Below are 12,332 nucleotides of genomic sequence, written 5' to 3'. Positions count from 1 at the left end.
TTGCCCAGGCTGGAGTGCAGTGGTATGATCTCAGATCACTGCAACCTCTGCCTCCCGGGTTCAAGCAATTCTGCTGCCTCAGCCTCCCGAGTAGCTGTGATTACAGGTGCCCACCACCATGCCAGGCTAATTTTTATATTTTTAGTAGACACGAGGTGTCGCCATGTTGGCCAGGCTGGTCTCAAACTGACCTCAGGTGATCTACCCGCCTCCCAAAGTGCTGGGATTACAGGTGTGAGGCCTTGTGCCTGGCCGATGTGCACATTTTAACTCACTCAGTCTTCACAACCACACTGTGAGGTGGGCAGTGTTATGATTCACGTTTTCTAGGTGGGGAAACTGAGACCAAGAGCAGATAAATAATGTGCCTAAGGTTTCAGCTAGTAAATGACATCGGATTTGGCCCCGGCCACTCCGCTGCGGTGGAGGCGCTCATGGGGATGAAGGGGAATCGTAGCTCTCTCCCTCGTCGCCCTAGATCAAAATGGACTCACAGATGACGAAGCAGGCGCTGAATGAGATCGAGACAAGGCACAATGAGATCATCAAGCTGGAGACCAGCATCCGTGAGCTGCACGACATGTTTGTGGACATGGCCATGCTTGTAGAGAGCCAGGTACCGGCTCTGCCACCCATGCTACCCTGGGAACCTCCCTGGGCCCGAGGTCCCCTCTTCCAGCCTAGTCCCCATCCCTCCCTGTGCACATCTCCTCTGTCTGCAGGGAGAGATGATTGACCGCATCGAGTACAACGTGGAACATTCTGTAGACTACGTGGAGCGAGCTGTGTCTGACACCAAGAAAGCAGTGAAATATCAGAGCAAGGCCCGGAGGGTGAGCGGGGCAGGCGGCTTGGGGGTAGGCGGGGGAGCCCAAGGCTGAGCCCGGGCTGAGGTGAGTGATGGCAGCGGGTGGGAAGCCTTATCTCTGGCTCTGACCTCTTCCTGTTTCTGTTTTCTCTCCCCTCTTCTCCCCGCCACCCTCTGCCCCGTCTGTCCCTGCATCTGTCCATGTGTCGGTCTCTCTCACTGTCTCCCTGTCTCGCTCCTCTTTCTGCTGCAGAAGAAAATCATGATCATCATTTGCTGTGTGGTGCTGGGGGTGGTCTTGGCGTCATCCATTGGGGGGACGCTGGGCTTGTAGGCCCCCCACCCTTCTCTCTCCCAGACCCCTCCCCCACCACATCGGGAGCAATACCCCCACCACCCCTTTCACTCCATCCCCTGCTCCAGGCTCACCCTCAAAACAGACCCAGGCAGCCCCACCCCTCCTCCACTCCCATGGCAGACCCTGGTGTCCCTGGACCTTACCCGGCCATGGACCCCCCCCTGCCCCCGCACGTAGATCGCAGCAGGCGTGATTACACATGCACACCAACATGCATGCCGCCGGCACATGCTCAAGACGTGTGGACACCCCAGCGTGTGTGTGCGTGTGATGTGTGTGATGCACCAGAGCACCCCCCTACCCCCGCCTCGGGTATGTGTGCGTGGTCTGAGCTTCCCCCTTCACCGGGGCTGTTGTGTAGACTGCAGCCGAGTGTAACACAGCTGCCCACCACGCCCCTCTCTGTCCTCTGTGAACGGTGTGTGTGTGTGAGTGAGACCACAGATCTGTGGACACGCCATTTGTGTACGTGGAATTTTGTGTTTGAGTGTTTGAACCTAATGCAACAGCAACGAAGCCACTGATACCCGAGCCCTTTGTGTCTGCTACAAACCAGGCGGGTGGTGTGTGTGTACTCACACTCACATTCTCAGAGGATCCAGGGAGGCCCAGGTACACGCAGGCCATGGCAGACACCCCGTGTCTTCATTACTCCAGGGGCTGCAGTGTGTCCCGGAAGGGTGTGTGTGTGTCTGTGTGTGTGTGTGTGTGTCCAGGATGTGCCTGAAGTGTTGATAGGTCTTCTCAGATAGAGCCCTCCACACTGTGTACTGGCCACCTGCTTTGGGAGGGCACAGAAATGTATATCCCTTGCTACCTAGAATGCAGCTGTGTGTGTGTGGCATGCATGTGCGTGCATGTGTGTGCGTTAGGAGTTCTCTACATGGTGTGTTTTTTATTTTTGTTTTATTTTTGTTTTTTTTTTGAGACGGAGTCTTGCTCTGTCGCCCAGGCTGGAGTGCAGTGGCGCGATCTCAGCTCACTGCAACCTGCGCCTCCCTTACTCAAGTGATTCTCATGCCTCAGCCTCCCAAGTAGCTGGGATTACAGGGACCTACCATCACGCCCGGTTAATTTTTGTATTTTAGTAGAGATGAGGTTTTGACATGTTGGCCAGGCTGATCTCGAACTCCTGACCTCAGGTGATCCTCCCGCCTTGGCCTCCCTCAGTGCTGGCATTACAGGCCTAAGCCACCACGCCTGGCCTGCATGGTGTGTTTCTGCCCTGCGTTAATACACACACGGACACACATGTGCGTATACACACACTTCTAAGGATGTGGCCCCATCTGGGTTTGTCTCTCCAGTTGTCCTTGCCCCGCCCCTCTCCCCAGAGGCGCTGCCCAGTGCCCGTGTGGCCACACACATGGCTACATCATTGTGCAGCCAGAGCTTCCTGCCTGCCTGGCCTCAGGGCTCTGCACGCTCACACCCAGATCCTCATCTTCCTCCGTGTCTCTGCCCAGCATAGCCCCGAGCCCCTGGAAGCTGGTACCCCTCAGTGTGCTCACACATGGCAAGGCTGAGGTGGCCCCAGGCAGGGGCCACACCAGGCACAAACCATGCATGCTGGCATGGGTGCAGGGACCACACGAATGCCTCCTGGAAGGAAAGGGCTACTTGTAGGAATGTTACTGATGAGGCAAAATGCCAAGGACTTCCCTGCACAGATCAAAGATCAGGACACGACCCCTTCCTCACACACCCGCCTTGGACCTGGGAGAGGACTGTGTGTCCCCCACTGCCCCATCGGATGCTCTGGGCTCTGCCTCAGGGAACTCGGGTTTGGGGAACTGTTTATTTCAGACGTACTGGAGTGGCCAGTGTGGCAGTGGCCACTCAGGGTGGGCTGGGTCCCAAGACCCATCCCTGACACTTCTCCTGCTGAGCCCTCAGGCTGCTCCCCACACCAGGGTGCGACTGAGGGGTACGCAGGCCTGGGTTTCTGGTGCGAGGAAGGGGCTAGCACCTCCCCTGTTGTGTGTGCCAGCACAGGCACAGTTTGTGGGTTTGGTGGCAGGTAGGTGGTGCGTGGGAGAAAGGACAGTGTTAGAGGCCCCCGCTCTGTGGCCCAGGAGCATGAAAGGTGAACACACAAGTACACAAATGTGCCGTGCCCTGGCATGGGGCTTATGTGTGCACAGGCGAGGGACTCAGTGTGTGTGTGTGGACCCCGGGGTCCCAGGTCATGTGAAGCGTACTTGTGTGTACATTTGTGTGTGTGTACATTGTGTGTGTGTGTGTACATCGTGTGTGTGTGTGCATCGTGTGTGTGTGTGGCCATGTAGATGTGACCTCCCAGAACACAGTACCCCTCCGCCTCTACTCCAGCTCAGACAGCCGAGCTCTCCCCTGTCCTGTGTGCGTGTCAGTATGGCCATGTGCGTAACCCCGGGTGGGCTGTCCTGACCTGGGGGCCTGCCTGTCCCTTCCCAGAACCACCCTCTGCAGGACAGGAAGTCTGCCCCAAGTCTGGCCACAGCCTTCCTGTTCCCATCTCGGGCTGCCTGGGAGATGCCAGAGCAGACCTCAGCCCCCAGTCCCCTCTTCTGCCTGGCTGGACAGGACCCCCATTCAGCCCAGGTGTTTCTGGAAGTCCCACGGCCTTGGGGCCACAGGAGAAGGGTTGCAGCATGGCTGGGGCACCGCCTCCACCGCCTGGAGTGGCATCGGGCCCACAGCTGCCCCTGTCTGGGCCTCAGGTGGACCAGGGGATCTCCAAGGGTCTGCTGTGCCCTGACTTTCTACGCGTCCCCCGCATCCTATGATGTGTCTGCTTGTCGGCTGCTGTCTGTGTGCGTCCTGGTGTGTTGTCTGGGGGCTGGTGTCTTTTGCATGTTCTCGGACAAATGTGTGCCGCCTGCCCAGGCGCCTACAACCATCAAGCCCACGTGTGCCCCACGTGTGCCCTGCGGGTGGTCCCGGGCCTGGCCAGGGCTCAGTGCTCCTCCTCCCCCTCCTCCCTGTTCCCGTCCCTCATGAAGCACACTGCGTGTCCATCCCATGTGCCCGTGGGTCGCACGCTCTTGCCACGCCCTGAGCGTGTACACATGACGTGTTCTATGCATTCACCCTGCCCCCCAGCCCGCCCCGCAGAGGACAAGATGGGTGGCCCCCGGCTCCCGTTCCCCTAACCGCCCCTGCCCGCTGTGCAGCCGTGTGCGTTGGCGTGTGTTTCTGTGTCGCTGGCGTGTCACGTGATGTAGCTGTGTTTGCTGACATGAGCCCCTGCCCCCTTCTCTGTTTCTCCGTTGGTTTCTAGAGCTCTCTCCCTCCCCTCCCCAGAGGGGACAGGACTCCTGGGGCCTGGCTGGGGCCCAGAGCCAGGCCGCCCTCTCCTGTTAGCCCTCAGAGTCCCATTTCTCTCTATTGGTGACCAACTTGCAAATGGATAAAACACAGGAAAATCCTGCCCCCGCCCCCCCTTCCGCCCTGCATGTCCTGTCCCCAGAGCCCCCCACCCCACCCCGGGCCAGGTCGGGCCCTGTGGGACGGGAGAAATAGCAACCAATCCAACAGCGGGCGTGCTGTGTGCTCACTTCCTTCTGTCCCCACGTGGGATGGGCGCCGTGGGGAGGCGGACACGGGGTGCGGGGCGCGGGAGGGAGAGCTGGACAGACAGATGGACACAGTCGTGGATGAGGCTTTTAATCTGGGCGCAGCCAGGTACAGCATCTGGGACATCCCCAGGCCTGGGGCTGGTGATGTGCAGGGAAGGAACTTGGGTAGAGAGGTGGGAAGTGAAAGCGCAGGGAGGCCGCAGCCCTCCAGAGGGGAATTCTAAGACAGACGGTTGAAGGTGAGGCCTTTGAAAAACAATGGGAACATCACTTCCCAAAGAGGGACTGAGGTGGCTGGAGGAACCAGAGCCGCCTCTGCACTCTGCATTGAGACCTGAAGGTCATGCGTGGATGTCAGGAGAGCAGCGTGAGCCTGTGGAGCCTCTGCTCGCTTCCTGCTCAGAAAGCCAGAAGAGAGCCCGGGCAGGTCGCCAGGGCACCGACCCTCACCAAGCGGCCATCAGGACCGGGGTGAGAGGACAGAGGAAGGACACTCTGTCCCCAAACCCTGCCCTTGTATCCTGACAGCCCTAGGACTTCGAGGCGTCAGGACAAAACACAGACTCAAGGCTCCTGGATTGATGATGTGGAGGGCTTGGGCCGGGCACGGTGGCTCACACCTGTAGTTCCAGCACTTTGGGAGGCCCAGGTGGAAAGATCACTTGAGCCTAGGAGTTCAAGACTAGCCTGGACAATATAGTGAGACCCTGTCTCTACCAAAAAAAAAAAAAAAAAAGCCAGGTGTGGTGGTGTGCACCTGTGGTCCCAGCTATTCAGGAGGCTGAGGCAGGAGGATCACTTGAACCCAGGAGGTTGAGGGTGCAGTGAGTTATGATCACGCCACTGCACTCCAGTCTGGGTGGCAGAGCAAGACCCTGTCTCAAAAAAAAAAAAAAAAAAAAAAAATGTGGAGGGCTCTGGGACAGCCATTCTGGTCCCAGAGCCCTACCTCCTGCTCTGGAATGCAGCCGTCCCTTCCCGTCCAGGGTGTGAGGGCTCAGGACCTGGGTGGATGTGCCATGATGGGCCTCCAGGCCCCAGCCCCGCCGTCACTGGGCTGAACTCCCAGCGGCCTGTACCCAGAGAATGGTGCGGGTCCGGCTATCCTCCCACGAGAACAGGGGCTCATAGCCAAAATGGCGCTGAGCCTTGTTGGTGCTGACAGTGAAGGTGGTGTTGGCCACGGCCAGCGTGTAGGGGTTCAGCAGGGGCGCGTAGAGCACCAGCGGCCGCAGCAGCCACTGCAGCAGGGCATTGAGGGCAGCGAGGAACACCAGCAGCCAGTAGGGCAGCAGTGGGCGGGCACCCACCAGCTGCAGTCCACAGGGGCCCAGGAATTCCATGTTGAAGTCCTCGTAGCTCTTGTAGGGCGATCCGTCGTAGCAGAAGTACACCTGGCCGCCCATCAGGGCTGCCCGCCGCTCCAGCTCCCGGGCTGCCAGCACATGCATCCAGGCCACATTGCCTGCCGGTGGCAGAAGAGAGGCGGACACACCCCTGAGCGCCCTTGTGACACCACATCGAGACTGCTCTCCTGGGCCACCCCCTCTTTGGGTCCAGGTAGTTGCCACCCACATCCCCACAGCAGCCTGGGAAAGGCTGCCGTTTCCCTCGCCCTGGTAGTCACTTGCTCTCCTGGGCCCGCCTGCATCTGCAAAGAACCTGGGGAGAGGATGGAGAAGCCAGGACTTGTGGGGTGGGCCCTGAGGGGCTTGGGGACTGCAGGATGGAGCGGCAGGTGACATTATTCCCTCTGTAGATGCTACTCCCGTTTTAGTTTTAGAGATAGGGTCTTTCTCTGTCGCCCAGGCTGGAGTCCAGTTGGTGTGGTCATAGCTCACTGCAGCCTCCAACTCCTGGGCTCAGGCCGTCCTCCTGCCTCAGCCTCCCAAAGTGCTGGGATTATAGGTGTGAGCCACTGAACCCAGCCCTTTTAGTGCTGTGTAGACACTGTCCCTCTCCTCTCCTCTCCTGGGGAATGGCTGCTCCCGCAGCTGCAATCTTTGTAGCCTGTGATACACTTTTTAATATCCCAACTTGCATGGATCCTGTATTCTCTGCAGACTGTGTAGACACATAATCACAGGCTTTCCCCACATAATCACAGTCTACCTTGGCCCATGTATAGACCACATTTTTCTAGTCAGAGTCCACACTTCTCTCCCAGGGTCATATGGGTCCCGTCCCCTTCTAGAGCAAGTCCTCCTGTCATATTCTCAGCCTCCCCCTGCCTAGCCCCGTCCTCACCCACATAGACCCGGCCATGCTCCACAGAGGCCGGGATGGCCCGGAAGAGCCAACCTCCCAGGCGCAGACCCTGGCGGTAGAAGTCCCTCATGATCTGGTGGCCTTCACCGTAGATGCCCGTGGGACGAAGGGCACACGTCACCAGGGGCAGCCCCCCATGGACCTGGTGGCAAAGGCAGGCACTGCTGAGACCTGAGACCTGACAGCTCGCTCTCAGCCCCAGCTTCCTTGGGCTGGCGGGGTAAGGGGGTGTACAGGGCAGGAGCCCCATCTCTGTGCCTCCTATTTCTGGGCTCACCTCTCTCCCATTGGCCTCTAGGACCAGCCGCTCAGCCAGGGCCTTGCTGCAAGGATAGGGGTGCCTGTGCACTGCTTCATATAGGGTGTCTTCGTTGCCCCTGGCGGGAGGAGAAGGAAGACTCAATGCTGAGGGAAATGGGCTCTTAGAGGACAGGAGGGCCCTGCCACTCACCTGTAGAAGGGGTGACCTTTGGTGTTAGGCCCCACGACTTCCATGCTGCTGGTGTAGACCAGGAACCGTGTTCCAGTCTGCACACAAGCCTCGATCACGTTCCGGGTGCCTGGCAGAGGGGGGGGTGTATCCAGGCTGCAGCTTCCTCCCTCTCTGCATCTTCCTCCTCCCCATCCCAGGTCCAGGAAAAACCACAACAGGTCAGGGGAGGCGGGGGCAGGGCTGCCAATAGGACAGCTTGTCCCAGGGGAGTCACAGGAGGTGAAGGCCAAAGACAGAGTGGGGAACAAACAAGCAAGATGGCCAGGAGTATCCAGGGCTCCTCACCCTGCACGTTGACCTCATGGATGGTCTCAGGACTGGCCCTGCCAAACACGTCTACCAGCCCAGCCGTGTGGATGACCACATGGGCTCCGGCCACAGCTGCTGCCACCTCATGGGCCTCGGTCACGTCCCCCTGGATGGCAGTCACCCTCACAGGCCCTGGCCGGGGTTGGAGGACACAGGCCATGTCACAGCTGGGGCCAGAGGCCAGAAACTGGGTTCATCTTCCACTCTGGAGTCACGTTCCCAATGTGACTCACTCGTCCCATCCATGTGGACAGAAACCAGCATCATCTGTTCCACTGCAGGGGTGGGGATCCCAGCTTTGGAAGGGATGGGGAAGCGTCCACACCCTCTCCGCCACAAGCTCCCCCAACACGAACCTGTCTTCAGCTCCTCCAGCCAGGGACCCAGGTGTCGGTCAAAGACCCGCAGCTCCCCGAGTCGGGGCTCCCGCTGCAGCAGCATTCGCACCACGTGTTCTCCCAGGAAGCCGCAGCCCCCTGTGACCAGGTACACCAGCTTCTGGGCCTGTGCAGAGTCGGCCATGCCCGGCTGGGGAAAAGACCTTGGCTCACCCAGGGACTGGCTGCCACCTGCCGCAACCACCTGTTACTGCTGGAGGTGCCCTGGAGCACTGAAGAGGCTGGCGCTTGGGGGGAGGGCAGAGCTGATCCTGGGAGCTGCAGCAACCAGGCCACTAGCCATCTGCCCCTGCTGATGGCTGAGTTATGGAGAGAGGGACGGGCTTGGGGTACAGGAAGGGGTCAGGGTTTGGGGAGAGAGGTCTGAGGGCAGTAAAAGGGTGGGGAGGCCGGGAGTTGAGGGAGGTGGAGGGAAGGTTATAGGAAGGCAGGAAGGGCCGGATGGAGGGAAAGGCCACCTGGGTGGGCACTGGCAGCGCCTCTGCCTACCTGCAGCCGCTGTCCCAGGGTGCCCAGACTGGCCTGGAGGGGCCCTCTTCTTTCGTCCAGGACTGGCCAGCCCACACACCGTCCCCTTCCGCTGGCTCCTCCTTCTCCCTCCTGCCCCATTCCAGGAACAGAGACCCGCCCAGCCACAACCCCCACCACTCTTGCCCTAAGGCGCCCCCTGGCGGCCACTCTGTGCTCCACGGGCATCCAGGTCCAGCGGAGAACTTGGGGTGATGAAGCTGGAACTTGCTGAGTGGGCTAAGGGGTCCGGGGCTCTGGGTGGAGCCAGCGGGTGACCTCATCCCACAGTGTGACCTCAGGCCTTCCCTCCCGCTGGGCTTCCCAGGAGGCCAGGGGCCCAGCTGCAGCTGTGGTTCTGGGAAGGGGAGGCCTGACCTTGGCACCGCCCTGGCGGGCACTGGTGGGGGATTCCTGGTGTGGGTGCGGCTGCGGCTGCCACGGCCTGTCTAGGGGTCCAAAGCAGTCTCGGGGCCTCCGCAGGTCTGGGTTGTTGCCTGAAGGCCCCTTTACCAGCCCCACACTTCTGGTACTCACTTTTCCCTCTCTTCATCTTGCCCAATCCTCTGTGCCCTCCACCCCCAACCCCTCGCTCCTGCCCAAATACACCAACCAAGCACTTTTGTACAATAAAGTTTAATCACAATTATAAAAATGTGGCGTCAGGTTTGCGCTATTAACATATGTACAGTCCAGCCCAGCAGAAGGGGCCCACCCCGCCATCCTGGCCTGGCTGAGCCGGGGCGTGACACCAGGGTGGGAGGGTGACCCTCAGGGTCTGGCAGGAACAGATGAGGCAGGGTTCCAGGCACGGAGTCCCCAGGACTGGGGGTGCAGAGCCCCCCCAGGGGGAGAACATGGCCACTGCCCCAGAGACCCCTAAACTGGGGAGGGGTACACGCAGGGCATAAGGGGAAGTCCCCATTAACACAAAGCGAGAGGACTGTGCAGCCCCTAGGACAGAATCTGTACAGGCCGGCACCCCAGGTTTCCACAGGAAACAGCTGCTGGCTGCTACAAAACATTTACAGCTTCTTCTCCGCAAAGAAAAACAATCAGGGAGTGGTGGGCAGGGGCGACAGGAGAGGCAGAAGCTGCCTCCAGGGACTGAGGCTCCCTCGCTGGGCTTGGGGCCCCCCAACCCCACGCTTGGAGATGGGGGCATGTGGGCCCTGCTGAGCCCACTAAGGCTGGGGGGTGCTGGGAGCTCAGGGCACCAGGGGGAATAAATAGGGGTGTGGGCACCCGTCCTGCCCCACCTCAGTTTAGGGAGCCCCGGCAGCTCTCCGTGCCGCACAGACACGGGATCTTGTTGTCTTCCAGTGGGAACTTGTAGTCGTAGGTGATCTCCTCGTCCACGCCGATAGGCTGCTTGGAGTAGATCACAATCTTCTTCTGGGACTCGATGGTGATGACCTTGGCATAGCAGTTGGGCTGCGGAGGGAAGGGCATGTGAGCCGTGGCCACCCCCACCGACCCCCGAACTCCTGCCCCGACCAGCCCCTGACGCACCGTGCAGCAGTGGTTGATGAACCTGGCCAGGTTGCCACATTTGGTGGCATCGATGATGGTGTCATGGTCCACCCGGAACAGGTAGCTGCTGCCAATGCCCTCCTGCACGTAGCGCTTCTCCCGCATGTCGGCCACCATCTGTCAGGGTGAGATGCGATGGTCAGGGAAGAGCCCCCCACTTCCTGTCCCCGAGCACACCTGCCAGCCAGCACCCCAGGTCCATGCCCACCAGGCCTGGAGCTGCAGCTCTGCCTCCGGCTCCCGCTAACCCGGCACTGACTCTCTCGACTCTGCTTCCAGGAGCCCTCCCTCTTTGGGGCAGCATACTAAGCCTCTGGTGGCCATTCTAAGTCACCCGCAGGGGACTCCAGGGAAATCTGCATCGGGAAGGAGAGCCACTGGCTCCTTCGAGCATCTGCCTGATCACAGTGGGGTCCCCGGACTGCTGGGGCAAGTCTGGGGCTGGGGCAGCTCCTGAAATGACAGTGGCCATGTCACCAATGGCACCCTGCTCATCTCTCCTCCCTGGACCTCTCTCCAAAACAGGCACCTGTTGGCTGCCACCGACCAATGCAAATAGCAGGCCGCCCGCCCCGCACCCCTGTGAGGAGCAACCCTTACTTCCCAGAAGACAGTGAGGAGCCTCTGCGTGCCCTCCTCGGGTGACCTCACTCCCTTCCAGAGCCTCAGCCGCCAGCTGTGTGGTGGGGACTCCTCCCAAACTTCCATTTCCAGCCAAAAGCCACCTCAGTGGAGCTGCTGGGCGTCGTCCCCTAGATGTCCCTGGGGCACTGCAACCCCACGTCCAGACTGGAGCTCATCTTGACCACATATCTGTTCTTCCTCCTCACTCCCAGCTCACTGGCCATCCCACCATACTCCCAGCGGCTAAGAGCAGCACCGAGGGCCTCCTATCCCCCTCACCCTCTCACTGCTGAGCTCAGTCAACCACCTTGCACCTTCTCTGTCACCTCTGCTGCCACTGCTTGGGTCGGGCCACCCTTGCCTTTGCCTGGACACTGGTGTCAGCCTAGACAGGGAGCTCACTAGCCACGGGGCCCTCTCCTGCGGAAGGCTCCGGGACTTTCCTCCTCTCTCGCCACAGGCCTGAGTGGATTCACAGGCTCCCAAGCCCGTGCGGTCTGGGCTCCCCGTCCCCTCCAGCCTCCAGCTGCATGTCGCTGCCACTGGCCCTGGTTTCTTTTTTTTCCTTGAGACGGAGTTTTGCTCTGTCACCCAGGCTGGAGTACAATGGCGCGATCTTGGCTCACTGCAACCTCTGTCTCCCACGTCCAAGCGATTCTCCTGCCTCAGGCTCCCTAGCAGCTGGGATTATAGGCGCCCACCACCACGCCCGACTAATTTTTGTATTTTTAGTAGAGATGGGGTTTTACCATGTTGGCCAGGCTGGTCTCGCACTCCTGACCTCAGGTGATCCGCCTCCCTCGGCCTCCCAAAGTGTTGGGATTACAGGCGTGAGCCATCGAGCCCGGCCATGGCCCTGGTTTCTAATGAGCCAAGCTGACCTCCATACTCTCACAAGACAATCCTGCCTCCAGGCCCGTGCACGTGGTGTCCCGCAACCAAGCACACACACAATGCCACTCGCCTGGGCCTGCGAGCTCCTTTCAGCTTTGCTCAAGCACCATGGTCTCCAGGAGGTCTTAGGCCCCCTAGCTGTGTGTTCCCATGGCCCAACTCCCCAGATCTTGTGAATACCAAATGCCATCCTTTTGGCTTTTGTTTTTTCTAGAGATACGGCCTCGCCCTGTTGCCCAGACTGGAGTGCAGTGGTGCAGTCTTGGCTCACGGCAGCCTCCACCTTGTGGTCTCAAGTGATCCTCACACCTCAGCTTCCTGGGTAGCTGGGACCACAAGCATGCACCGCCACGCCCGGCTAGCTTTAGTATTTTTTGCAGAAACGGGGTCTGGCAATATTGCTCAGGCTGGAACACCATCCTTTTGTGTGGATACTTGTTCAGTGCCTGTCCTCCTGCTTCCCAGGCCCTTTGAAAGGCAGCAGCGCGGGCTGGGCGCGGTGGCTCAAGCCTGTAATCCCAGCACTTTGGGAGGCCGAGACGGGCGGATCACGAGGTCAGGAGATCGAGACCATCCTGGC

At 59.9% G+C, this 12,332-nt stretch overlaps 3 protein-coding genes across 5 annotated transcripts in view; 1 reads left to right on the top strand and 2 right to left on the bottom strand.

Annotated features, from left to right (window-relative positions):
* Positions 1-1,327, top strand: part of STX1B (syntaxin 1B) — a 32,566-nt gene extending 31,239 nt beyond the window's left edge. Inside the window, exons 6-8 of the mRNA XM_011982551.1 lie at positions 479-616; positions 723-833; positions 1,062-1,327. Coding sequence (XP_011837941.1) covers positions 479-616; positions 723-833; positions 1,062-1,142 — 330 coding nt within the window. The 3' untranslated portion in view covers positions 1,143-1,327. The remainder of the gene's footprint in view (positions 1-478; positions 617-722; positions 834-1,061) is intronic.
* Positions 1,328-4,793: 3,466 nt separating this feature from the next.
* On the bottom strand, positions 4,794-8,790 carry HSD3B7 (hydroxy-delta-5-steroid dehydrogenase, 3 beta- and steroid delta-isomerase 7). 3 transcript variants are annotated; one of them, XM_011982502.1, is made up of 7 exons: positions 8,684-8,779; positions 8,153-8,324; positions 7,773-7,928; positions 7,446-7,554; positions 7,272-7,371; positions 6,974-7,136; positions 4,794-6,191 (listed from the first exon to the last, which is right to left on the bottom strand). In XM_011982502.1, exons 2-7 carry the CDS (start codon positions 8,316-8,318, stop codon positions 5,776-5,778), a joined length of 1,110 nt encoding a protein of 369 aa, XP_011837892.1. In that variant the 5' UTR covers positions 8,319-8,324; positions 8,684-8,779; the 3' UTR covers positions 4,794-5,775. The 3 variants fall into 3 exon arrangements, with proteins under 3 accessions (XP_011837892.1, XP_011837893.1, XP_011837894.1); XM_011982503.1 differs by lacking the exon at positions 6,974-7,136 and having other exon boundaries at positions 8,153-8,517; positions 8,684-8,790; XM_011982504.1 differs by lacking the exon at positions 6,974-7,136.
* A 531-nt stretch (positions 8,791-9,321) lies between these two features.
* SETD1A (SET domain containing 1A) overlaps positions 9,322-12,332 on the bottom strand; it is a 27,382-nt gene continuing 24,371 nt past the window's right edge. Inside the window, exons 18-19 of the mRNA XM_011982506.1 lie at positions 10,214-10,351; positions 9,322-10,135 (exon numbers count right to left, since the gene is read on the bottom strand). Of these exons, the coding sequence (XP_011837896.1) occupies positions 9,962-10,135; positions 10,214-10,351 (312 nt within the window). The 3' untranslated portion in view covers positions 9,322-9,961. The remainder of the gene's footprint in view (positions 10,136-10,213; positions 10,352-12,332) is intronic.

This window comes from Mandrillus leucophaeus, unplaced genomic scaffold, assembly GCF_000951045.1.
Source record: "Mandrillus leucophaeus isolate KB7577 unplaced genomic scaffold, Mleu.le_1.0 Scaffold24, whole genome shotgun sequence".
Classification (NCBI taxonomy): Eukaryota; Metazoa; Chordata; class Mammalia; order Primates; family Cercopithecidae; genus Mandrillus; species Mandrillus leucophaeus.
This window is presented reverse-complemented; position numbering and strand designations above follow the sequence as displayed.